At 35.6% G+C, this 22,088-nt stretch overlaps 1 protein-coding gene across 3 annotated transcripts in view; it reads left to right on the top strand.

Annotated features, from left to right (window-relative positions):
* The window catches only part of LOC115209420 (amphoterin-induced protein 2), a 124,115-nt gene extending 103,486 nt beyond the window's left edge, over nucleotides 1-20,629 (top strand). Inside the window, exons 1-3 of one of the 3 annotated variants that reach the window (XM_036500981.1) lie at nucleotides 719-729; nucleotides 902-978; nucleotides 17,516-20,629. In XM_036500981.1, coding sequence (XP_036356874.1) covers nucleotides 17,534-19,948 — 2,415 coding nt within the window. In that variant the 5' untranslated portion in view covers nucleotides 719-729; nucleotides 902-978; nucleotides 17,516-17,533 and the 3' untranslated portion in view covers nucleotides 19,949-20,629. Of the gene's footprint in view, nucleotides 1-718; nucleotides 730-901; nucleotides 979-17,515 lie in introns of those variants that run through there. The other 2 variants (XM_029777833.2, XM_029777834.2) reach the window with 2 other exon arrangements.
* The last annotated feature ends 1,459 nt before the right edge of the window (nucleotides 20,630-22,088 follow it).

Here is a 22,088-nt window from a genome sequence, read left to right as displayed (position 1 = left end):
CCCTGTTCACAAACAGATTTTGACTACAACAAATACGCCTTCACTATCATCAATGGTTTTCATATTTTCGTCAGCAGCCTGTAGTTTTCTAACGCCGTTAATAATCAGAAAAGCATCGTAATATTTTGTACAAGTATAATTCTGCCGAAAGAAATAGAATATAGTCTTCTTTTAAAGAAATATTAGATGTTCGTTGAGACATTTGGTTGGCAGTGTATCTGGTTTCTCATCTTACGAGAAATATCAATATATTTTATATTGATTCATAAATTCACTGCCACTTTCATTATATCCAAGTTGTTAATTTTCTAATTCCACGATCCTTAAACGATTTCGTTGTTTTCAGATTAACTTTTCTTTTTCTAGAAATAAACAGCATTGATTAATATGTTTATTAATTCTTCGATTAAACTACAACATCGGTTTGTGCACACTGTTAGTTTTCAACCAGAGATCATTACTTCTAACTTTTCTATCAAAATCTTCATCAATGAACAACACAACACCTTATTTTTATCTAATTAATCTCACCATTGATCTCCACTTCCGTTAAACGATTCTCAACAGTTCCACACTTCGTTGATCTAATTTAATTCATAGCTTATTCTTAATTTGATTCATGTTTCTGCTGTATAATCGACACTGAAGCTAACAGTTTCTGTGACTTTCCTATATAAGTTTCACACATTGTATAACGTGTCCTTTGTCAGGTTTTTAGCAATAACTGCAGTCGTATAAAGTGTTATAAGAACTACCTAAGACAGTGTAAATAACTTAGAAATTATGTATATACTTAAATACATACATGTGTGTTTGTGTGTATGTGTGTGTGCCTGTTTGTATGTGTATGCGTGTGTCTTTAAAACAAGAGCTGAATTTGCAACTATCTTTTCTTTTGTAGGGATGGAAAATAACATTTTTACTTGGCTTCCGAACCATTGTGTCGATTCTCCGAAATAACCGCCAATATTACTCCAGGTAATATAATAAATTCGATGATCTTAAAGATTTACTATTATGTTGATAATGTTCATACTTCCTACACTTCAGTAAATAGAATTTAGGTCATACTTCACCGAGCAATAAAAAATATTTATTTTGTTGATCTCACATCTCCTGCTCTATCAAGCTACAATTCATATATTTAACAATATACTTGCTTACGCTTCATAAAGCGGCGAGCTGGCAGAAACGTTAGCACGCTGGGTGAAATGCGTTGCCGTATTTCGTCTGCCGTTACGTTCGGAGTTCAAATTCCGCCGAGGTCGACTTTGCCTTTCATCCTTTCGGGGTCGATAAATTAAGTACCAGTTACGCACTGGGGTCGATGTAATCGACTTAATCCCTTTGTCTGTCCTTGTTTGTCCCTTCTGTGTTTAGCCCCTTGTGGGCAATAAAGAAATAAATACACTTGTTTATGCCTCACGTGTGTTATTGCCAAAATATTAACAGAGTCGCATTTGACAGCTAACTCTGTTATTTTCTAAGGTATATCAGTCTTTCTACTCTCCTAACGTACTCAAATTCCAGACTAACATTCTCTCTCTCTCTCCTCTCTCTCTCTCTCTCTCTCTCTCTCTCTCTCCTCTCTCTCTCTCTCCCTATCTCTCTCTCTCTCTCTCTCTCTCTCTCTCTCTCTCTCTCTTCAGTTATATTCGCACTCATTTCTCATTTCTGTCCGTGTCAATTCTCACTGGAATTTATTCACAGTTGCAAGAAAATTCTTCATTAATATTCACCTGACTTCCCTGGAAGATCTTTGTTTACGTATCATTAAAAAGATTCTTGAAAGCAGAATGCATTCTAACCACTTTTAATCTCATAATTTCAGAATTAAAAGAGTATTCGTTCTGAAATTGTATTTAAGAAATGGATGTCGATAAATATATATTATAATATTTAGTCTAAGATGGACAGTGCCTTTCGCCTTTACGAGCATCCTAGACGATGAGATCGATGTAGTTTGTGCTCAGTTTAAATTTTTGGTGGGAATATGGGTATTAAAGAGTTGTAATCGGAAAGAAAGGAACTTTTCAACTGTTGTAGAGCGGAAACAGAAGGAAGGGAAATGGCAGTGCATAAATTTGGTGGGCGGAACATTATAAAATCTGCAGCAGTGGCAGGGGAATACACAGTGTATTGGTTGGTCAAACAGTTCGGTGGTCTTTCTTAAAGGTACTCCAGGTGTGTGTGTGTGTATGTGTGTGTGTGTGTGTGTGTGTGTGTGTGTGTGTGTGTGTGTGTGTGTGTGCGTGCGTGTATAGCAACCATAATATGGTGTAATGTGAGACATGATGAAGGAAACGAAGCTAGTCATTGAAATGTCATTTTGGCAATGTTATAGTTCTGTTGTTACCCTAAGAGCTCAGTAAATATCGTGAGTACAAACATTATTTACAGGGCGATAACTATTTTCATCAATTTATTCATGGAGAAGGTTATAGTTTACAGATATAAAGGAAAGGTTGTTTGAAAAAAAGGCATTAGATAACATTTTTGAAATTATATAATTATAAATTGCAAGTGACTGCGAAATAAAGACTTGGAGTCGTTCAAGTGGTCTCATAACCTGCAAGTGATAGCAGCCAAATCTCAGTTTCCATGATACTATTTAAAAGTATGGTCAACTTTCATCATGTCAGATTTATTAAGGTGAGCCTTAATACAGTTTACAATTTGGTGATATTAGATCTTTTCGTTAATTTTGAATATTATTGTTCTTGATCTCAGGTTTATTTGCAATCTGTGCTGTGCTACATTATATTACACTACCTGTTACAGATATGTTTCTTTATTAGCCACACAGGGCTGCACACAGACGGGACAGATTACAAAGTAGTGCTTTTCTTTTTGGGGGAGAGAAAAAAAATAAAAAGTTGGGGTAGGTTTTCGATCAAAAGGGATCGTAAAAGGGAAAGAAGAAAGAAAAAAATGGAAAAGAAACAAAAGAAGAAAAAACAATCAATAAGGATGGTGTATCACAGTGTCATGATGTAAGGTATAAAGGGGAAAGCAGATAAGGTTTATCCATGGGAAGAAAAGCCTACGGAAAAGACCATGGTAACCTCGGTCAATATTGTTACATGTTACCACGTTTGTTTGCAAGTAGGTAACCCTCTGTTTTAAATTTCCGGGTTCATAGGATTATGCTCAAGGTGGCTTCGTCATTCATACGTGCCATCCTTGCTACATTCACCCATCTTTTTTAAAACATTCGCTAGACAAACTTGCCTCTCTACTCTCACTTTCCTTTTCAAGAGATACTTGAAGAAGTTGATGAGAGATTGACCAGAGAGGAAAGTGTTTGTCTCCAATCCTTTCAGACGCGTCCACCAGATACATTCTTTCGCCATAGCCACAAGGATAATGAAAATAGTTCTTCCTTCCCGTTTGAAGGAAGGAGGCGTGACAATATTGACGATAGACTTGGCTGATAAACCGACTCGTCCCACACGTGACAGCAGTTGTTAGACATAAGCCCACAAGTCGGAAATTGCTGGACACTGCACGAGTGCGTGTTACAGATAGATAGATAGATAGATAGATAGATAGATAGATAGATAGATAGATAGATAGATAGATAGATAGATAGATAGATAGATAGATAGATAGATAGATAGATGGATGGATGTGTGCATATATATATATATATATATATATATGTACAGCGTATATCTAACATGACATACATACAAACATACACACACGTACACGTGCGCACACGCACACACGCATACATAGATACATACATGCATGCATACATACATACATACATACATACATACATACATACATACATACAATACATACATACATACATAATACTTATACGAGATGGTATTAAAATGTTCGCGGACTAGTTCTGTAGTGCGCCAACACGTGGGACCACACGGTTGCCTGCGCAGTGAGGGCTAGCAGTGATTTTCGTGAGGCCGGGTGCCGAGTGACATCGCTTTGTTTGCTTCGCAAGTTCTGGACTTTGATTTTTTGTGATCATTTGTGTCTGCTGCAGTCTGCGATTTTGTCAAGGACAGGAACAAAGCGCCAACGATGAAATTTTGCATTAAACTTGCTAAGACTGCTACAGAGACATTGTGCATGCTTCGAAAAGCTTACTGCAGCGAGGCAATGTGTCGTAGGTAATGATTTGAATGGCACAGGCGCTTCAAAAGCGGATGAACGTCCCTGAAATACGATGATCCATCAGGAAGACCTTCCATACGTACCACCTCCGAAAATGTGAAGAAAATTCATCATCTTTTGCATGAGAATCATCGGAGGGGGACATTCAACGACATTGCTGATGTAAGCCTAAGATACTGCCCGGTTTAAAATCATTTCCAGATTCTTGCATTGTTTTGGTGAATTCGCTTTCTTTCACGCATTTAGTTCAAATATCCCGTTCGACAAAAACAGCCTCGTACAAAACTACTTTTAGTTGTAGCTTTCCACTGAGGAAGGTTACCATATCTGCTGACTCATAATTCAGTATCAGCTCCTTCCCCAGTTCTTACTAGTAACTCTCGCCAGGGATTTTAGAATCCTTAACCTGAAGCAGCAAAAATCCAGTTAGGAAGGTCACATGTAGAGGTTTGTAGTAACCTTGGTCTCTTCTCACTATTCGTCACCAAGCAAACTCTTAAAGAACAGAAAACTATGCGATGGGGAAAATTTTATATTCTCTTCAAGACACACTTTTCGCTACCATTATTTCTAATCTAAGAACGGACGCAAAATGCTTAGCAGCATTTCGTCCGTCCTTACGTTCTGAGTTCAAATTCTGCCGAGGTCGAATTCGCCTTTCATCCTTTCGGGGTCGATAAAATAAGTACCAGTTGCATACTGGGGTCGATGTAATCGACTAGCCCCTCCCCTCAAATTTCAGGTCTTGTGCCTATAGTATAGAGAGGATTATTTCTACTCTTTCTTCGTTATTCTGGCTACATGCTGTGTTCAAATTTATTTCAAAAATTCCGTGTCTTTTTCTTTCGTTTGGAATCTACCTGTGTCTCCAGATTGATTGCAATAAAGATTTCCAATTAAAAGTCTCTTTCATCCATTCCTAAAACTTCATCCCTACTTACTTCCAAACTACCAGCATCTGATCTATTACCAGCATCTGATAGATTACCAACATCAGTTCGATTACCTCTCGATCTGTTTTTGGACATCTATTTCATCTTCTTTTAATGAAGTCATTATGTTTGGGGAATCAAGACCCAAACTCCTTTCGGTTCTCTTTCATTGATCCCCCAACATTGATGCCATTGAAACCGAAATATTTACTCCTTAAATTCTGACTGTCATGCAGACTGACTGATACAGTCTTCATGACAACACACTTCTACTCTATTCATACAAATTCAACTATTTGGCCACATCTCAAACACTCTGCTGCCGTGGGGCAGTCCGATAATTAACTAATAAATAATCCAACACAACACCAATCAATCGACCGACCGACCGAACAGCCAACCAACCAACCAACCTCTTCTCTTCCTCGAGCCATTTGTCATCTTCAACCGCATTCGGTTCTCGTGTTAAAAGGGATTTCTTCAAAGTATAAAGCCTCTTCGATCTCAACCAAAATCTCTCTACGTATCATTCATGCTCATAAGACGATCCATATTTGCTATTAACTGTTCACTCTTTCTACAGAAACAGGCATACCCTCGAACCGACTTGCCTTTAAGATAATCCCATGCGAAGACGAAACAGCATAAAAAGAAGACAAAGAAAAACAACGATCAGGTCACTTCGGCTCCGTTCTTAAACAGTATTCCCTAAATTAACTTGTAAACTCTGAACCATGTTTCCATTTCAATATACTTCTCCCAATAATCCTATGGATGACTTCTCTACCAAAGATTCATCGATGACCTCTCTGTCTTCCAACTGCCAATCTTTTTCCTTAACTTACATCAACAATTTAGAAACAATTGTAAAATAACATGTAAGTTTTACACAGACCAGTGAGACTCTCTTCTTAATCCTATTATGTCTGGCGGTGGTGAACTGTGAGAGCTCTCCCACCTCGTTGTGACTTTTCCTAAAATTTATCCTGTTAAATGCTCACGTGGCAGATTTTGAAACAAATTTTCTCTGTTTCCATGGAAGCAGAAATTGAACAGGTAGTATAAAATGATATTTCTTGGATATTTATTTTATGATATTTGATTGTAAGCCCTTGTAACCGAAAAAAATATCACCAAACAACACTACCATCAGCAAAGTTCTAGTTATAGAAACAAATTTGTCCGTTAATGGTGTATATTTCTTCAAAGCTTCCTTATCATGGCATAAATAGTTCTTGTGAAATTTCGGCAAAATAAAAAGGCAAAATTTTAAAAGATTTCAGTAAATTTGATGACATCATCAGAAAAATACTGACGTCAGCAATACTTTTGTAATGCAGAAATGTTAGCTTATCCATGGTACATGCATGTGCCAAGTTACATTGCCATAGCATTTGTGGTTCAGGAATAAAGTAGAGGTTTTAGAGGGTTAGCCAATGATACAATTTCCGCGGATCCAGAATTAGTAGAAACAGTTGTTCATACATCACTAATTACAAAATTAGAATAATTATTGCCCTTGATACCAGCAGCACCTTAAACCGTATCTGGCCTGATATATTCGTTGTTTCTTCCAGCCGAACTCATTTCTGACCACAAAGTATCATATATTATCGTATATTATCATATAGCAGCTTCTCTGGTTTCTATGTTCACTAGGCGCTCTCAAAGAGTTCCCGGACTAGTTATGTTTAATAAAAAATTCCTTTTTTTTACCTAATTTTTGACATCATCTCCTTCGAAATAATCCCATTGCGCAGCAGTACATCGGTCTCAGCGTTCCCGCCACTTTTGGAATACGGCCTGGAAGTCGTTTTCCGTAAGCGAGTCGAGGACCTTCTGCGGTTCGCCCTTGATCTCGATAACAGGGTTGAAGCAGCGACCTTTGAACTGCAAATTCCTCTTGGGGAAGAGATGGATATCCGAAGGCGAAAAATCTGGCGAATAAGGCGGATGTAGGAGCAATACCATGTTTTTGACGAGAAACTCACGAGTGAGAAGGACACGGTAACAGGGTTCGATAAACACGGTAACAGGGTTCGTTAGGATTGCCTACACGGACTCATACGACAGACCAACAACATCAGCAATGTCGTTGATTGTCCTCCGATGATTATCATACAGAAGCTGATGAATTTTCTCCATATTTTCGGAGGTGACACGTATGGAAGGCCTTCCAGGTGGATCATCGTATTTCAGGGACGTTTTTCCGCTTTTGAAGCACTCGAAACAGTGAATAAGACCCATTGCCTCATCGCCGTAAGCTTGCCGAAGCACGCTCAATGTCTCTGTAGCAGACTTCCCAAGTTTAACGTAAAATTTCACGTTCGCTCTTTGTTCCACTTTGCAGTTCAGGACAAAAAAATCACTGACTACAGCTTTCACGTGATCAGAAAAACACGAATTTCACAACTTGCGAAGTAAACACAGCGATGTCACTCAGCACACTGCCCCATAGAGGTCACTGCTAGCTCTCACTGTGCATGCAACTGTGTGCTGCCATCTGTTGGCGCACTACAGAACTAGTCCGGGAACGTTTTGATACCACCTTGTAAATGGCCCATAACCTTTAGTATTGATTTCTTGCACTTTCTCAATGAAAAAGTCTAAGTTTTTTTTTTTTTTTTTTCGGAATAAGAAGAATAATCTTATTATGAATATTTTTAAAGTTAAAGTTTAGTCATGTAAAGATAAATATAAAACGCTAGCTGAATAAGAAATAGTTACAGAAGAAATATTTTTGATAGTATATATATAATGAATATACATTGTATGTTAACATTGAATTTCTTGAAAAACTGGAGAAAACCAAGAGAAACAAAACGATTCAACAAATGAAAATATAATTATTGACCGTTTTCCTTACAATTCCCGTTCACCTGATCAACAACCAATGAAGTATCACATTTTATTGTAAACTTCACTCTATCAAGAAAATTAGCTGGAAATTCTTGTCTATAAATTAAAAGAAACAAACAAGCAATGGTAAAGTAATCTATATGCCGAGCAATATGGTTGTATAAACAACTGTGGATTGTTAGTGGCGGTAGGAATATAGTGCTACTAGCAAACGGGAATCTACTAGAACAGAAACGATCTATCTCATTAAGACCATCGAGTATAAGTTAGTTTCAAAATAGAAAGATACATAATCATTTTCAGGGCTTTCTTTAGAAAAGAAGTTACTTTCAGACAGGAAACCTGGTCCAAATGCTTGTAAGAGTAAGGACTATGCTGCTAAAAACAACCAAGGACCTGGTGTTGATGTTAAAAAATAAAACGATAATTAATTCCGCCTTGTCCAACATGCATAGCCTTGTCTACTGGATTTCACACGAAAAGCTTTGATCAAATGCTATAAGAGAATAGGTTTGCCCAAGATGCCAATGTGGGCGTGTAGATATTCAGAATACGAATGAAATATAAATCAACATCATTCAACAGCGATTAAGTGCTTTCCTTGTTTAGAAGCAGCTTAAAGCCGAATGGCAGACAAGTCATCGATATTCAATAATATCCTTTTGCGACAATTGTCAACTTCTTCAGACTGAAAGTTTGTTAACAAAATACTATTGCTAATTAATTTAAGGCATTAACTAATTAGTATTTATCATTGCTGCAGTGATAGACTCATTGTTTCAAGATGTCCGTTTTGCTTTGGTAGGATGTCGTCTGTGGAACAAATGAAAATTTCTTACCTAGCTAGCTAGCTGCCTGCCTGTCTGCCTGCCTACTTACCTACCTACCTAGCTACCTACCTAGCTACCTACCTACTACCTACCTACCTACCTACCTACCTACCTACCTATCTACCTACCTATCTACCTACCTACCTACCTATCTACTTACCTTCCTTCCTTCCTACTTGCTTGTCTGTCTGTATGTCAGTCTGTCTATCTTAATAATTAGAAAACTAGTTATTAAACGTCACCAGTCCATTATCTACAAAAATTCTTATTTCCCATGAATAGCCAACGAAAAATGAATTTATACTGAGTGAAAATCGCATCCAATTAAGAATTTAAGAATGGTGCTCCTCATTGCAGATTGTCTGACACAACGGTCGTAGAAATTCACAGGTGCACAAGTGGCTTTCATCCATATATGTATGGATGTTTTAGGATAATAAAATTCTATTTCGTAACATAAATATTTCAACGATAAGAATCAGTGAAAGCTGGACGGGAATCTACATTGGACGAAATATACATCGTAGGTCAAATTTATGTTTGAGAAAAATCAATAACTTTGCCTCAACATGAAATGCGTCTATTATTTTTATCACAAGCCCATTCACTTCGCATCACACTGATGAGAAAAGAGAATTTTCGAAACAATCTGTCTATGGTTATAGAGAATCTATGTTAAATATTAAAAATTAAATACTTTTCTCATTTATTATTTTAAGAGGGAGAGAGAGGGGGGGAGAGAGAAAGAACTTTTTAAAATATTTCCAACAAATATTCTTCGCTGTAAAAAATAACCAATGAGAAATGATTTTAAATCGTGTACAAAACCTAGTAATATTGATAATGAAGTTCCTCATTTCTGCTCAACAAATGTGATAAATATTGATTTACGGAAAGAGACGCACAGGAAAATCCTATTTGCCAGAATAAACTTTCAACATTTATATAAAGATAACAGATCTTCGTAGCTTCTTGTCCTCTCAACACCAGTAATATATTAATTAATTAATTAATTAATTATCATCATTATTATTATCATTATTTTGGTTCGGATCAGGTTCGGTCTTATTCCTGGTAGGGTTTATGTATTACCCATCCATTAATTTAAATTACTTATTTAATATACATAGTTTATGGATAGCGGGTTGCTACCTGTAACCTTATGTATCCACAAGTTTTCAGCAGTCTTTCAAGTGCTGAGGACCCTCCTGATAATCCTTGCTGTTCCCAAGAGACAAACTTTCTATAGGAGCTCTACCAGGCATTCTATTCCAATCTCCTTCAGCCATTTGTCTATATCTTGGCTTACTGTTCCCAATGCACCAATTATTATAGGCACCAACTTTACAGCTTTCATACTCCAACCTCTACTGTTCGCATGCTCCAAAATTCTTCCTATTACAAATTTTACGTGATTGTAATTTTTTGTTTTTCTTCCTCTTTCTTCACGATCCTAGAATTAACCAGGCATGATGGGTCAATTAGTAAGCAACGTCGCTTTTTATTATTTATGATTGTTACGTCCGGTTTATTATTTTCTAACTTCTCCATTTGAATAGGAAAGTCCCACAAAATCTTACATTTCTCTGACATCAGTACTCTTTTTATCATTCCAAAGTCAAGTAAAAAACCACTCCAGAGCAGTGGATTGGCGGCGGAATTGTCAGAGCCATGTGGTGATTGTTTCAGCTCTTTAGGTTATCAGTTGTTGGGTTTTAATCCAATGCCTGGTTTAGCACCCACACCTGATATTCTTGGATATCTTAAAGAGAGTTCACTCTATTACAAGCAGGTCTCCAGTAATCTTCGCCCTCTCTCCCACCAAGAAAAATGAGTCATGATTGCCGACCTGAAATCTCTGACTAAGATGTAAATATTTAGAAAACAGCAATGTTTGTCACAAATAAGAAACAGAGAACTTAAGCATATTTTCACAATTATGAAAATAGAAGAAATGGGGATAAACGCATGTTTATATAGTTCCTGCGCTCGTTTCACCACTAAGGCTGTTTGGAGCCTTACAATAGGTGTTTCAAATGCTCACCCACAATGGATCATCAGGGAATACTTTATTGTATTACGTTACTGATAACTATGTCCAAAGTGGGATGAATGGCGAAGCATTTTATAATTATTTAGGGAGGGAAAAAGAAAGAAAGCAATTAGAAGAGAAGGACGTCTACTAGGTACAAGAGAAAAAGAGAGTATAAGAGAGAGATAGAGAAAGCGAGTAGAGAAAAAGTTTGAAAAGAAAGAAAGAGTAATTTATACAACTAAAACCGAGTTGAATAAAATACAATGTATATAATATATAAATTATACAAAGGTAAAAATATAAAATAAAATGTATAATATAGAAAAATAATATAGTAACATGATAATTTACGTAGAATAGATACAGATATGTACAATATGAAAATAAGTATATTAAATAAGTAATTTAAATTAATGGATGGGTAATACATAAATGAATATTGTCAAAAGACAGAAGATAGAGAGGGACGAATAGAAAAAGGGGGGAAAGGGCAGGTGGGAGATTGGGGAGGGGTGAGTAAAGATAATTAATGGGAGTCAATTATCAGTGAGTCATCAACGTTTGGGTTGAGGATGAATAAATGGATGGAGTCATAAATCCACAAAGAGTCCCAAGGTAATTTTTAGATCGACGGAAATTTTTTCAAGCTACTGAGAGGTGTGAATTCAGCAGAGAAACGACCGCGTGTGTAGGTGGTTAAATACTACCAAATGCACACATATACACACTGATATATATATATATATATATATATATATATATATATATATATATATATATATATATATATATATATATATATATATATATATATATATATATATATATACTCGCCTTACACACACACGCAAACATACACATACAAATACATATACACACGTATATACACACATACATATATATAGACACAAACAAACACACATAAAGAGAGAGAGGGCAAGAAAGAGATGGAGAGAGAAGGGAGTGAGAAAGACATAAGTATAGACCCATAGAAAAACAAAACACAAACAAGTAATAAAAGCACGAATGGCAACATTTGCTTTCGTTATTTACTATTAAATGTGTCTAGTATTGATGGCTAAATATATATTTTTAAAAAAGTCGATTATGTTTATCAATTATACAAAAAACAAACATGAAAGAGAACTTCTATGACTCTACTAGATAAGCACCAACTCTGTTAGTGTATGTATATGTTTACGTTCTATGAAGTCCTGTATCCATATATACATATGTATATACATATATCGGCGTATGAGTGGCTATGTGGTAAGTAGCTTGCTTACTAAGCACATGTTTCCGGGTTCAGTCCCACTGCATGGCACCTTGGGCAACTGTCTTCTTCTATAGCCTCGGGCCGACCAAAGCCTTGTGAGTGGATTTGGTAGACAGAAACTGAAAGAAGCCCGTCGTATATATGTCTATATATGTGTGTGTGTGCGTGTATGTTTGTCCCCCTAGCATGGCTTGACAACCGATGCTGGTGTGTTTACGTCCCCGTAACTTAGCGGCTCGGCAAAAGAGACCGATAGAATAAGTACTAGGCTTACAAAAAATAAGTCCTGGGGTCGATTTGCTCGACTAAAGGCGGTTCTCCAGCATAGCCACAATCAAATGACTGAAACAAGTAAAAGAGTAAAAAGAGTAAAGAGTATATATATATGTATGTACATATATGTATGTATACATGCATATATATATATATATATATATATATATATATATATATATATATATATATATATATATATATATAATATATATATATATAAGTTATATTATTATATGATTGAACGCAACGCATCCATTTCCAAGTAAGTTTATCTTAATTTTGATGTTACACTTGTTCTATTTCTATTTCTCTTTCGTTTCCTCTTTCTTCCTTTCTCTAATTTTTTTAATTCTCCCCTTTCGTTTTTTCTATCTCATCCTTTCTCTAATTCTTTTACTCTCCCCTCCACCGTTCTCTATCTTTCCCTCTCTCGTCCTCCTTTACTCTCTCGCTGCTCACACGTGACCATCGGCCATCTTTCTTTTCCTAATTTGAGTTTCTTTTCTTCCGATCAGCTACAAGTGATCAGACGCATCCTTGTCTGTCTCCTGTCAAAGCTTGTTTCTCCTGCGTTCGCCACCTCACCTCGTCATGGCTTAACAGCCCTTACCGTTTTCACTGTCCTGTTTTTGTTATCAACTTTGATATCCGCAAATACTAAATTTTATTTAATTTGCTTTGCGGGAACAACTGTTTTGACGAAGGTACATCTTGTCGTAAATGCTCTAAATGTGGAGTAGATAAAACAGCCGATAAAACTGATGAATAGTCGTTCTTTATGTTGCTTGTCTTGTTTTCCATTTGTTTCTTTCGTATTTCTGCTTAACTGGTTTCATGGACAGAACTCCTTTGTTGGGTCTGTAGAAGGAATCACTGTCACAACCGAATTCTTGATTCTCTTTACGTTGAGATTACAAGAAGGCTATGAGATTAAATTAGAAAAGACTTACATCTTTACCAAAGATGTATAATAATATCCTGATTCATGAAGCAAAGAATATTCGTTCAATGGCATGGAACGAGGCTGATTTCCTTGTAGACAAATAAATTAAGGCTGAACGGAGAAAATGAACAACTCTACAATGTAGAAATTAAAAAGATATGTTACGGAGCTGAGTTGAAAGAGCTGTGATGATTGTGAGGGAGACATGAGACGAGGAGTAATTTTATGATAAAACATTTTTTCTATAACCCAACTAATAAACAATAGCTACGTGATCTACATGAGGCCAATAATTGGTTTTCTGGTGTCGAGAAAGGCAAGGGAGTATCTGGAACTTGCTTCGAAACAAATATCGCAAAGAACTTTCATTGAAGAGGACAGGTTTTTCAGTTTTCTAGTCAACGTTCACACTTTCCTCTTATGCATGTGTGTCTCTGTGTGTATGCATTATATGTGTGTGTACGTGTGTGAGAGAGTGTGTACAATGGGATTCTGCGCAGTTTTTGTTTATCAAATTCCACTCACGTGGTATTAGTCAACCCTACACTATGATAACGATGTCCGTTCGCCAGGAGATATTGTCGGAGATAGTAAGACCCAACTTTTGGAGTGATTTTTGAGGGGCTGAGTTTTAGTTCTGCTCTTCATCATTAAAGAATGTGGATAGATTATTCTTTTTTTTTTTTAAGGAATAACGTTCAAGTTTCTTGTCGTTGAAAGAGAATATTAGAAAAAGCGTCAATGGAGGCTGCTTTCGATATTTCTGTTCATGGAGTCAGTGTGTGATTGGGGTGGTTGAAGAATATTAAGGAAGAATGAAAGACGTTATCAGTGTTGGGGTAGGTGTTGTCAGAAGAGGAGGTTAATAAGTCATTGATGTACTGAAAGAAAACTCGGAGGCGGAGATAAAAGTTTATCTTGTGACACATCGAATTTGTTTGAAAGGTTGAAAGAGCTCTGTCAGTCCCTGCAGTAGTAGTGCAATCTGATAAGAAGTTATGAATCCAAGTGATGGGAGAGAAGTGGAGGGTGGAGCCCAAAGGCTTGGAGTTTCGATAAGACATTCACAAAATAAATGAAAAGCGAATATAAGAATGGCTAAAATGACTCTTTCCCAATGGAATTTATTCTTCATGACATGATAGAATTTTATCTTATTATAGGAGACCGGAGTGTAAAGTCTTACGTTATACAATCAATGTCAGATGAAAAGTAAAACACTTGCGAATATATTTCAGACTATTTTAGAGATTCACATGATGACTGATTTTATAAACGCTTCGTCTCTCGTTTACTTTTAATACTCACCAATTAAATATCTCTGAAGTTGATTTCTTTAAATGTTATAAGAACAGAACTATGGATTGGTATAATATCGGTGGATTAAGTGGTGGAATCAGTGCAACATGAAGGTGGTGACTGGTAAGATTGGTAGAACAACAGCATGGGTAGAATCAGAAGAGTATCTAACCTATAATCTTGCAGTATTTAGTTTACTAAACTTTATATTCTAGGTTCAAATCTTGCATAGGTCGACTTTACCTTTCATCATTCGTTGGTCAATAAATGATTCAGAGAAGTTTTATGATTGAGACGCTTTAGTTAATGATGAGAGACCGGAAGTTAATAGTTTTGACAGGAAATGATTTTACAGTTTGAAACAAGTAAAGGATGTTATGGTAATTGTACAAACAGGAGAACGAAGTTGATTGAAAAAGGGTTGAGAAATGACGGAGCATTTGATCGAAGACTGTAAGAAGTATGAGGTTTCTTAAAGGTTAACCTAACAAACTGTGATAGTAAAGAAGAATTGAACATTACTAGTGATTTTTCTGGAGAAGATAAATACAGAACAATACATATTAGGCAGAAGAGGGAGATTAACGACTATGGCTGTTAAAAATATTGAAACAAATAAAATAAAATCCCGTTAAATCTTTTAAAGAGAATTCTAGGAATCGACTCAACTTACAAGGAATATTTATGATTTTTCTTTATTTCCAGCAAATATTTATTTCAAACTAATAACTTTCAAGTCAATATCTATCAATATCTCGATTTATTTCATCTAAATATATATATTGGCAAAATATATCTTCAATATATATGAAACCTGCTGATGTCTTACTGAAAAAGCAGTCAGATTTCAAAATTATTTTCTTTTTAGAATCTGGGAACAAGATAAATATATTTTTAAACAATTGGAAAGTGTGTATTTATTTTTCTATTTAATCGCAACTTTCTATAATCTCTCTTTCTTTCAATCGAACTCAACAATACCATTAACGTGTTCTTTATCAATGTTCAGTCATTGATTTATGTTACATTAAGTTTGAAAAAAATAACTATAATAGTCGATTTATATTTCTTATTTCATGACAACTATAGAAGTATTATAAAACCATCTGCTAATTCCGTTTCTGTTGTTCAATAGAGGTATACAGAGCCATTGTCGTGGAAGAGTCTAAAGTATTCTTCATTGTTTTCAACATTTTTATGTTTCAATGAAAGAAGTAATGGACTCCTCGTAACAATTGAGGATTAAATAGATCTTTAGGAGTTTCTACTAATTAAATACAACATCGCAGTCAAAGATCGCAACTGAGCCAGCACTCACTTCAGCGTTCCAAATTCAGATATTTCATATTCGTTTGGAGGTCATGACTTTCTCAAAATCCATCCTGTGTTCTTCCTTTAACTACAAGCCTTTCACATTCCAAGGCAATGCTCCAGCATGGCCGCAGCCTAATTTACTGAAACAAGTAAAAGAAACAAAAAATCGCTGTGATAGTCTCATTGAATCGTTAGCTCGTCCATTATTTTAAAGCTGCGGGGAAGGTGTAAAGATGGCGGTTTTCTCTTTCTAGATTGCTATTTTTACTTTCCTTTTATGCGATATCTCTGTCACCTTGGAATCAATCCCTGTCAGTTCAGCAACACCACCTCTCAATCAATCGATACAATGTATCAACCAATCGATGCCACCTCTCAACCGATGCCAGCAAGTCATACCACTGGCCACTCAATTTATATCACCTTTCAATCGGTCGAAACAATCCCTCTGGCCACGTAATAAGTTTCCAACTTTAGTGTTCCGTTGACATTTTCAGGGTTGATACCAAAATTATTCGAATAAATAAGAATTACTGCCTGACTTATTCGATGGAATTTAGAATCTAAATATTTATCTGCAAATGCAAAGGACCCCAACCAGTCTGCGGTATGTTTTGGCAATTTGTATTGCATGTATTTGTATTATACATGCAAAATTTATGTATTATATCTGTAATAAGTAAATTAGATTATTAGACACTTGATTTGTAAAGTTATGCGTGTGATTTCCCGGCTTAAGGAAAAATTGTCTGACACGAAAACGATCCATGATGCAAAAAGAGTAAGGGACCACTGTGGACTGACTGTCTTATAATTTCACGCAGCAAATAATACATCCTCTTTAAAATTGATGCTGCATATTTACATTGTATTTACATATTTGTATTCATAATTAATATAATTGCCAATATATATATATATATATATATATATATATATATATATATATATATATATATATATATATATATATATATATATATATATATATTGGCGATTATATTCATTATGAATAGATGATTATGATTCGAATTTCATTGGCCCGACGATAAGCCTCATCGGGGGATTTGAAACTTTAGCATGGAATTTTAATCAAACCGTTCTGATCCATGTATATATATATATATATATATATATATATATATATATATATATATATATATACATAACCCAATTTTACGATTACTCTTATCAAAATGTGATCGAAATGTTTCGTAGGAGATCCCTGGTTCATTACCAAGTCATTATGTTGTCTGTGATATGTATTGTTTCGCCAATAAGAAGTTAATGGTTTGAGAAAAAAAGATATTGCATGGTTGGTGGGTGATTATGGAAAACTTTCAGGCCAGCTAGATACCACAGTATTTCTAAACATTGCGATAAAATAATTATCAATCTCATTTCTAAAAGGAATTCCATATTTAAATGAGTGGTCAATCGTTACAGAAAACATGAAAACATTTCAAATGTATGAAATAATTCTGAAGCCGTAGTTAAAAATTATATTTGTAAATTTTTTTTTTTTTTGAAACTACTAACCTGTGTATGAATTAAAGGTTCTTGTTTTGGTTTTGTTTTTTAATTTTTTTTTTCCTTTTTATTTTACAGGAAGAAAATTGGGGAAAGATGGCACATCTTGGATATCCTTGGTACCAACAATGCTTGGAAATTTTCCAGTTTCTTGTCACACAACATAAAGGAAAAACAGAAATTTACAGAAAAAAGAAAAGAAAGAAAAAACTTGAAAGAATTTTAGAAGAGACGGAAGAGACAAATTCTTTAGACTTTGATGAAGAAAACTCTTCATTTCGTTATATTCGTGTAGGAATGTCTTTTTCCTGCTTTCACACAGAATATCCCTTTACTTGGTCATCGAAATTATTAAAGAAAGATATTTCTCCAAAACTTTACACTCACTTAAACAGAAATTCTCCACAATGTCTGAAAATCTTCAGAATTTCTATTTTTCTACTGCTTCTGTATAGCTTGCCAATGTTATCATCAAGTTCATCAGAAGAGCCAGTTTGCCGTACAGAGGTGGACTACAGAGATATTTATTCAGTGAATTGCAGCCAGAGGAACCTGGAAGACGTACCAAATGATTTACACGTGAAGACATGGGAACTAAATTTAGATTATAATATGATAAAGCTTATAAAATCCATTATATATTTTGCCAGATACGACGAACTGCGAAATTTATCATTACGTCAAAATTCAATCGAAGATATCAATATTAATGCCTTTACTGGATTAGTTAATCTGGTTGCTTTGGATTTAAAAGGTAATATGTTGACCACAATTCCAACAGAAGCTCTAAAGAGTTTGCCTGCATTGGAGACATTGATTCTCAGCGGTAATAATATACAACACATTAGTCAACATGCTTTTCCAACTCTAAAAGAACTTTCCACTGTAAAATTGGACAAAAACCGACTGTTTGTGATAGACGACTACGCCTTGACCTCTCTCGTTTCTCTTCGAAGTTTGAGCATTCAAAATAATATACTGCAAAGTTTGTCTTCTAGAGCTTTGTACAAATCCGGACAAGATCTTGAAACATTACATCTATACAATAATCCTTGGCAGTGTGATTGTAAGCTACGCTGGTTACGAGATTGGGTTGAAAGAAGTTATAGGAAATGGCCTTCAAATACAATTTTACCGATTTGTTCTGGGCCTCATATTAATAGCAGAAAAGATTTCATGAAAGTACCTGAGCATCAATTTGCTTGTAAGATCATGATGTATTCGAGTGGAACGTCTTTAAAGATACAAGCTGGTACCAATGTGAATTTAACATGTAGGTTATACTCTGACCCTCCTGCTGAAATGATATGGCTCCATAATGACAGACGCATTAGGGGGGACAGCAAAGACGATCATTTTAGGATCGTCGAGTATTTAGAAAATATTCAAAATTTGGTTCTTACTATAAAAAACTTTCAGAAGAAAGATGTTGGTTTCTATAAATGTTTAGCCAGAAATCCCATGGGAAGAGACTCAGTAACTTACAAGGTGAATTTAGAGCTAAACCCAAACAGATTACCATTGGAAATGGAGACGAAAAAAACTATTTTCAATGCTAAAACAGCAATAATTTGTTCCGTAGCCATTACTCTGGTATTAATAGTTCTTCTGATGTTGCTGTTAGTTTTCAGACATATAAAAAACCAACGCAAACGTCAAGAAAAACTGCGGATCACAATTGAGGACTTGTTTGAAAAGAAAAATCGTTCGGACGTGAAAAACCGGAGTTGTGATGAAGACCAAATGGACATGGGAGAAATGGACCCCCTTTACCAAACTGTAGTTAGTGATGGTAACTATGTGTCGTTCAAGTCCGATCCTGTTGATTCTGAAGATGTTTCTCAGCTCTATACTTCTAATACACGTTTCAATGAAACTCATTCTGAACTCGAACCAAATAACACGTCTTGCTGGCTTCAAAAAGATCATCCATTTTCTGAGTCTGCATCACCTTTGCTAGGATCAACATTAAGTGCTCAAAATACACCAACTCACCAAAGCAAGCAGCGAGGCAACATTAAAGAAGTTCCACTAACAACTTTCCCCAGAAATACTATTGGCTCTTATTCATCGTTCAAAACAGGTCCACCTCACTATGTGACAAATCGTCGTCATAAAAGCAATAACAACGACAATGAAGAATTCTATAACATAATGATCAATCAGGAACCTCTCAATGACTATCTGTTTTCAAAAAACCAGAATCCAAACATTGTATATAATTCCTCTTATGACCCAATATTTGGAAGCAAAAACAAGGTTCTACCTTTTGCTGTCTCACCTGTATCGAGCGATGGCTGTCCAAAGCGCAGTGTTACTTTTACTTCGCCACAAATTAAACCTAAAGAAGATACAAACAAACGATATTCTTCGGTTGGAAGTCTTGGGAGCTTAGCTCCAAGAAAACCGCCACGATTCTACAGTAGGTCCAGTGTGGTAAATGGAGATATAAATAGTCCAGTGTCCTCCCCTACTGCCAGTTACAAAGATGAGTTCGGAACGGCTGTTTGATTTAGTTATTGTTGAATATAAAGCAGTCTATAATGAAAAAATAGAAATGAAAAAATCTCGTAACTTGAAAATTACATTCTCATTAAATCCTTAAGTCACCATTTGATCTCATTACGACTTTCATTTCCGTATTTTCTTAGAAACAGAAATTCACTCTCTCTTTCAAACAAATTTTCCTTGATCAAAATCAATTAACGCCAATGTCTCTTCTAATAATAATAATAATAATAACAATGGTCTATTAAATTCCATGAGGAAACGAAGGTGAAAGGAAATCCAAAAGAGTATATTTCATTCTTTAACGTATGAACAATTGTTCGTATTTTGACATATTTTACAGTCTTTTTATTTTCCTTTTTAACTTGGCGAGCGACGTAGAATCGAAGTAAGTTACCAGTGAATCAAGCCTGTGCCTTGGTTTGGATTCCCAGTTGAAATCATTTCATTTACGTCGCTAATGTCCTTGGGAAAGGCCTGAACGTCACATTTTTTCCCGCTTCCCTTCCCTAAAATCCTCCGGCTCTACGCCTTGTAAAAAGTCATAATGTATTTAAATCATTTAAAATTACACATTTTTGTGGAATTTTTTTCTTTCATTTGTTTGTCACCATGTGCAACCGTTGAGAGACAAAAATGGGTTTTAATCCCTAAAACCCTGTAATAAATAATATGGTGGTTTTCTTTGGGCATTTTTCCTCTACTTCCAAAAGATGAGATTGTGTTTTATATTTATTCAACAACTGAATACTAAATACTTTATGGTACCAAATATTTTTTAAGTCCTCTCAAAGTTGGTGCTCCACTAAAAATGATTTCCGGTTTTTCCCTTAAGGCTCTGTCGGTCCTCTGTCAATAAATCCAGCTGCTACTGCTCTCTCACAAGTCCCCTTGACAATATTTTGCAGCCGTATCCTCACCATGATAGTTGCAGTTGATGGTGGTGATGGTCTTTATTGGTCAGATGATGCTCGATCTAGATAACATCTGGTTAAAAGACGTCACCATCCCGTCTTTTATTCAAACCTGGTTTATCCAGCACCACATTATCCAAAGTGTCCTTCCTTCTCTGCAAAGTTTTACATGCCATCCCTTATATGTCACGTGAAATTTCGTTTCTCCACAATAACTCAATTATAACTACTCGTAGCAGTCTTAAGACCAAACTGTATTACATGTGGCAGTCTTAAGATCAAACTAAATCCCCAATGGCAGTCACAAGATCAAATAACATTAAGTAGCCATCAGACCAAATCACATTGCTCATGTTCCGAGTTTCTCTACAAATGTAGAATTGTTCGAAAGCAAATTCTTTTAGGTTCCAATACTAATGTTATGGCCACCATATTGAAGATGGTGGAGCAGAAGTAGGAATTAGCAAAGTGATGATGAGACATAAATCAGAATAGAACGATAAGACATATTTCACCGTTGGAATTTCCCAAAGATTTGAGTTTCAGAATCTGTGTGCCGTAAAAGCGAGGGGGCTGTCGAGTTTAGTGTTTTATGTGTGTCAACTCATTATAAAATGTTTCTGCGTAGATCGATATCTTTATATATAAAACTGAAGTTGTGTGAGAGTCCGTCTCCTCCGATTTAGATTCCTAACTACTCCCACATTTTGCGGTGTAGTTTAACCAAAAGCGGGTACCTTATAGTCGTGATTCATGTCGAGCCCTTCTGGGTATTAGCGCGCGTCTACGATGAGTCTACGATTTTAAAAAAATTTACCATCATTTTTTTCGCATTTTTAGCTCGGTTTATATAAGGGAAGTAACTCTCTAAAAATGCTTTTCTTTTACAAACCCGAGCAACGCCGGGCGATACTGCTAGTATTTTATAAAGACAATTTTCTTCTCCAGTCAGAATTCATTTGTGAGTTACAAGTATACACTTATTTCACAGTGAATAATTTCGCACATATTTCACGCTGATATATTTTGGGTGTATGTCAAATCGCTATGAAATGTGTATAGGTTAATGGATGGAGTTTAGTGTCAGCTTAAACGAGGGTGGGAAGCAATGTTGCAAATCTTCTTTCAATATTCTGGATAGTCTTTTTATTATGGAAAATGATAGAAAATAGAAAGAGTTGAGCAGTACTGGCTACTCCATTGGAAAAGCAACCATTATAGCAACCAAA

Source organism: Octopus sinensis, linkage group LG3, assembly GCF_006345805.1.
Source record: "Octopus sinensis linkage group LG3, ASM634580v1, whole genome shotgun sequence".
NCBI classification, from domain to species: Eukaryota; Metazoa; Mollusca; class Cephalopoda; order Octopoda; family Octopodidae; genus Octopus; species Octopus sinensis.
This window is presented reverse-complemented; position numbering and strand designations above follow the sequence as displayed.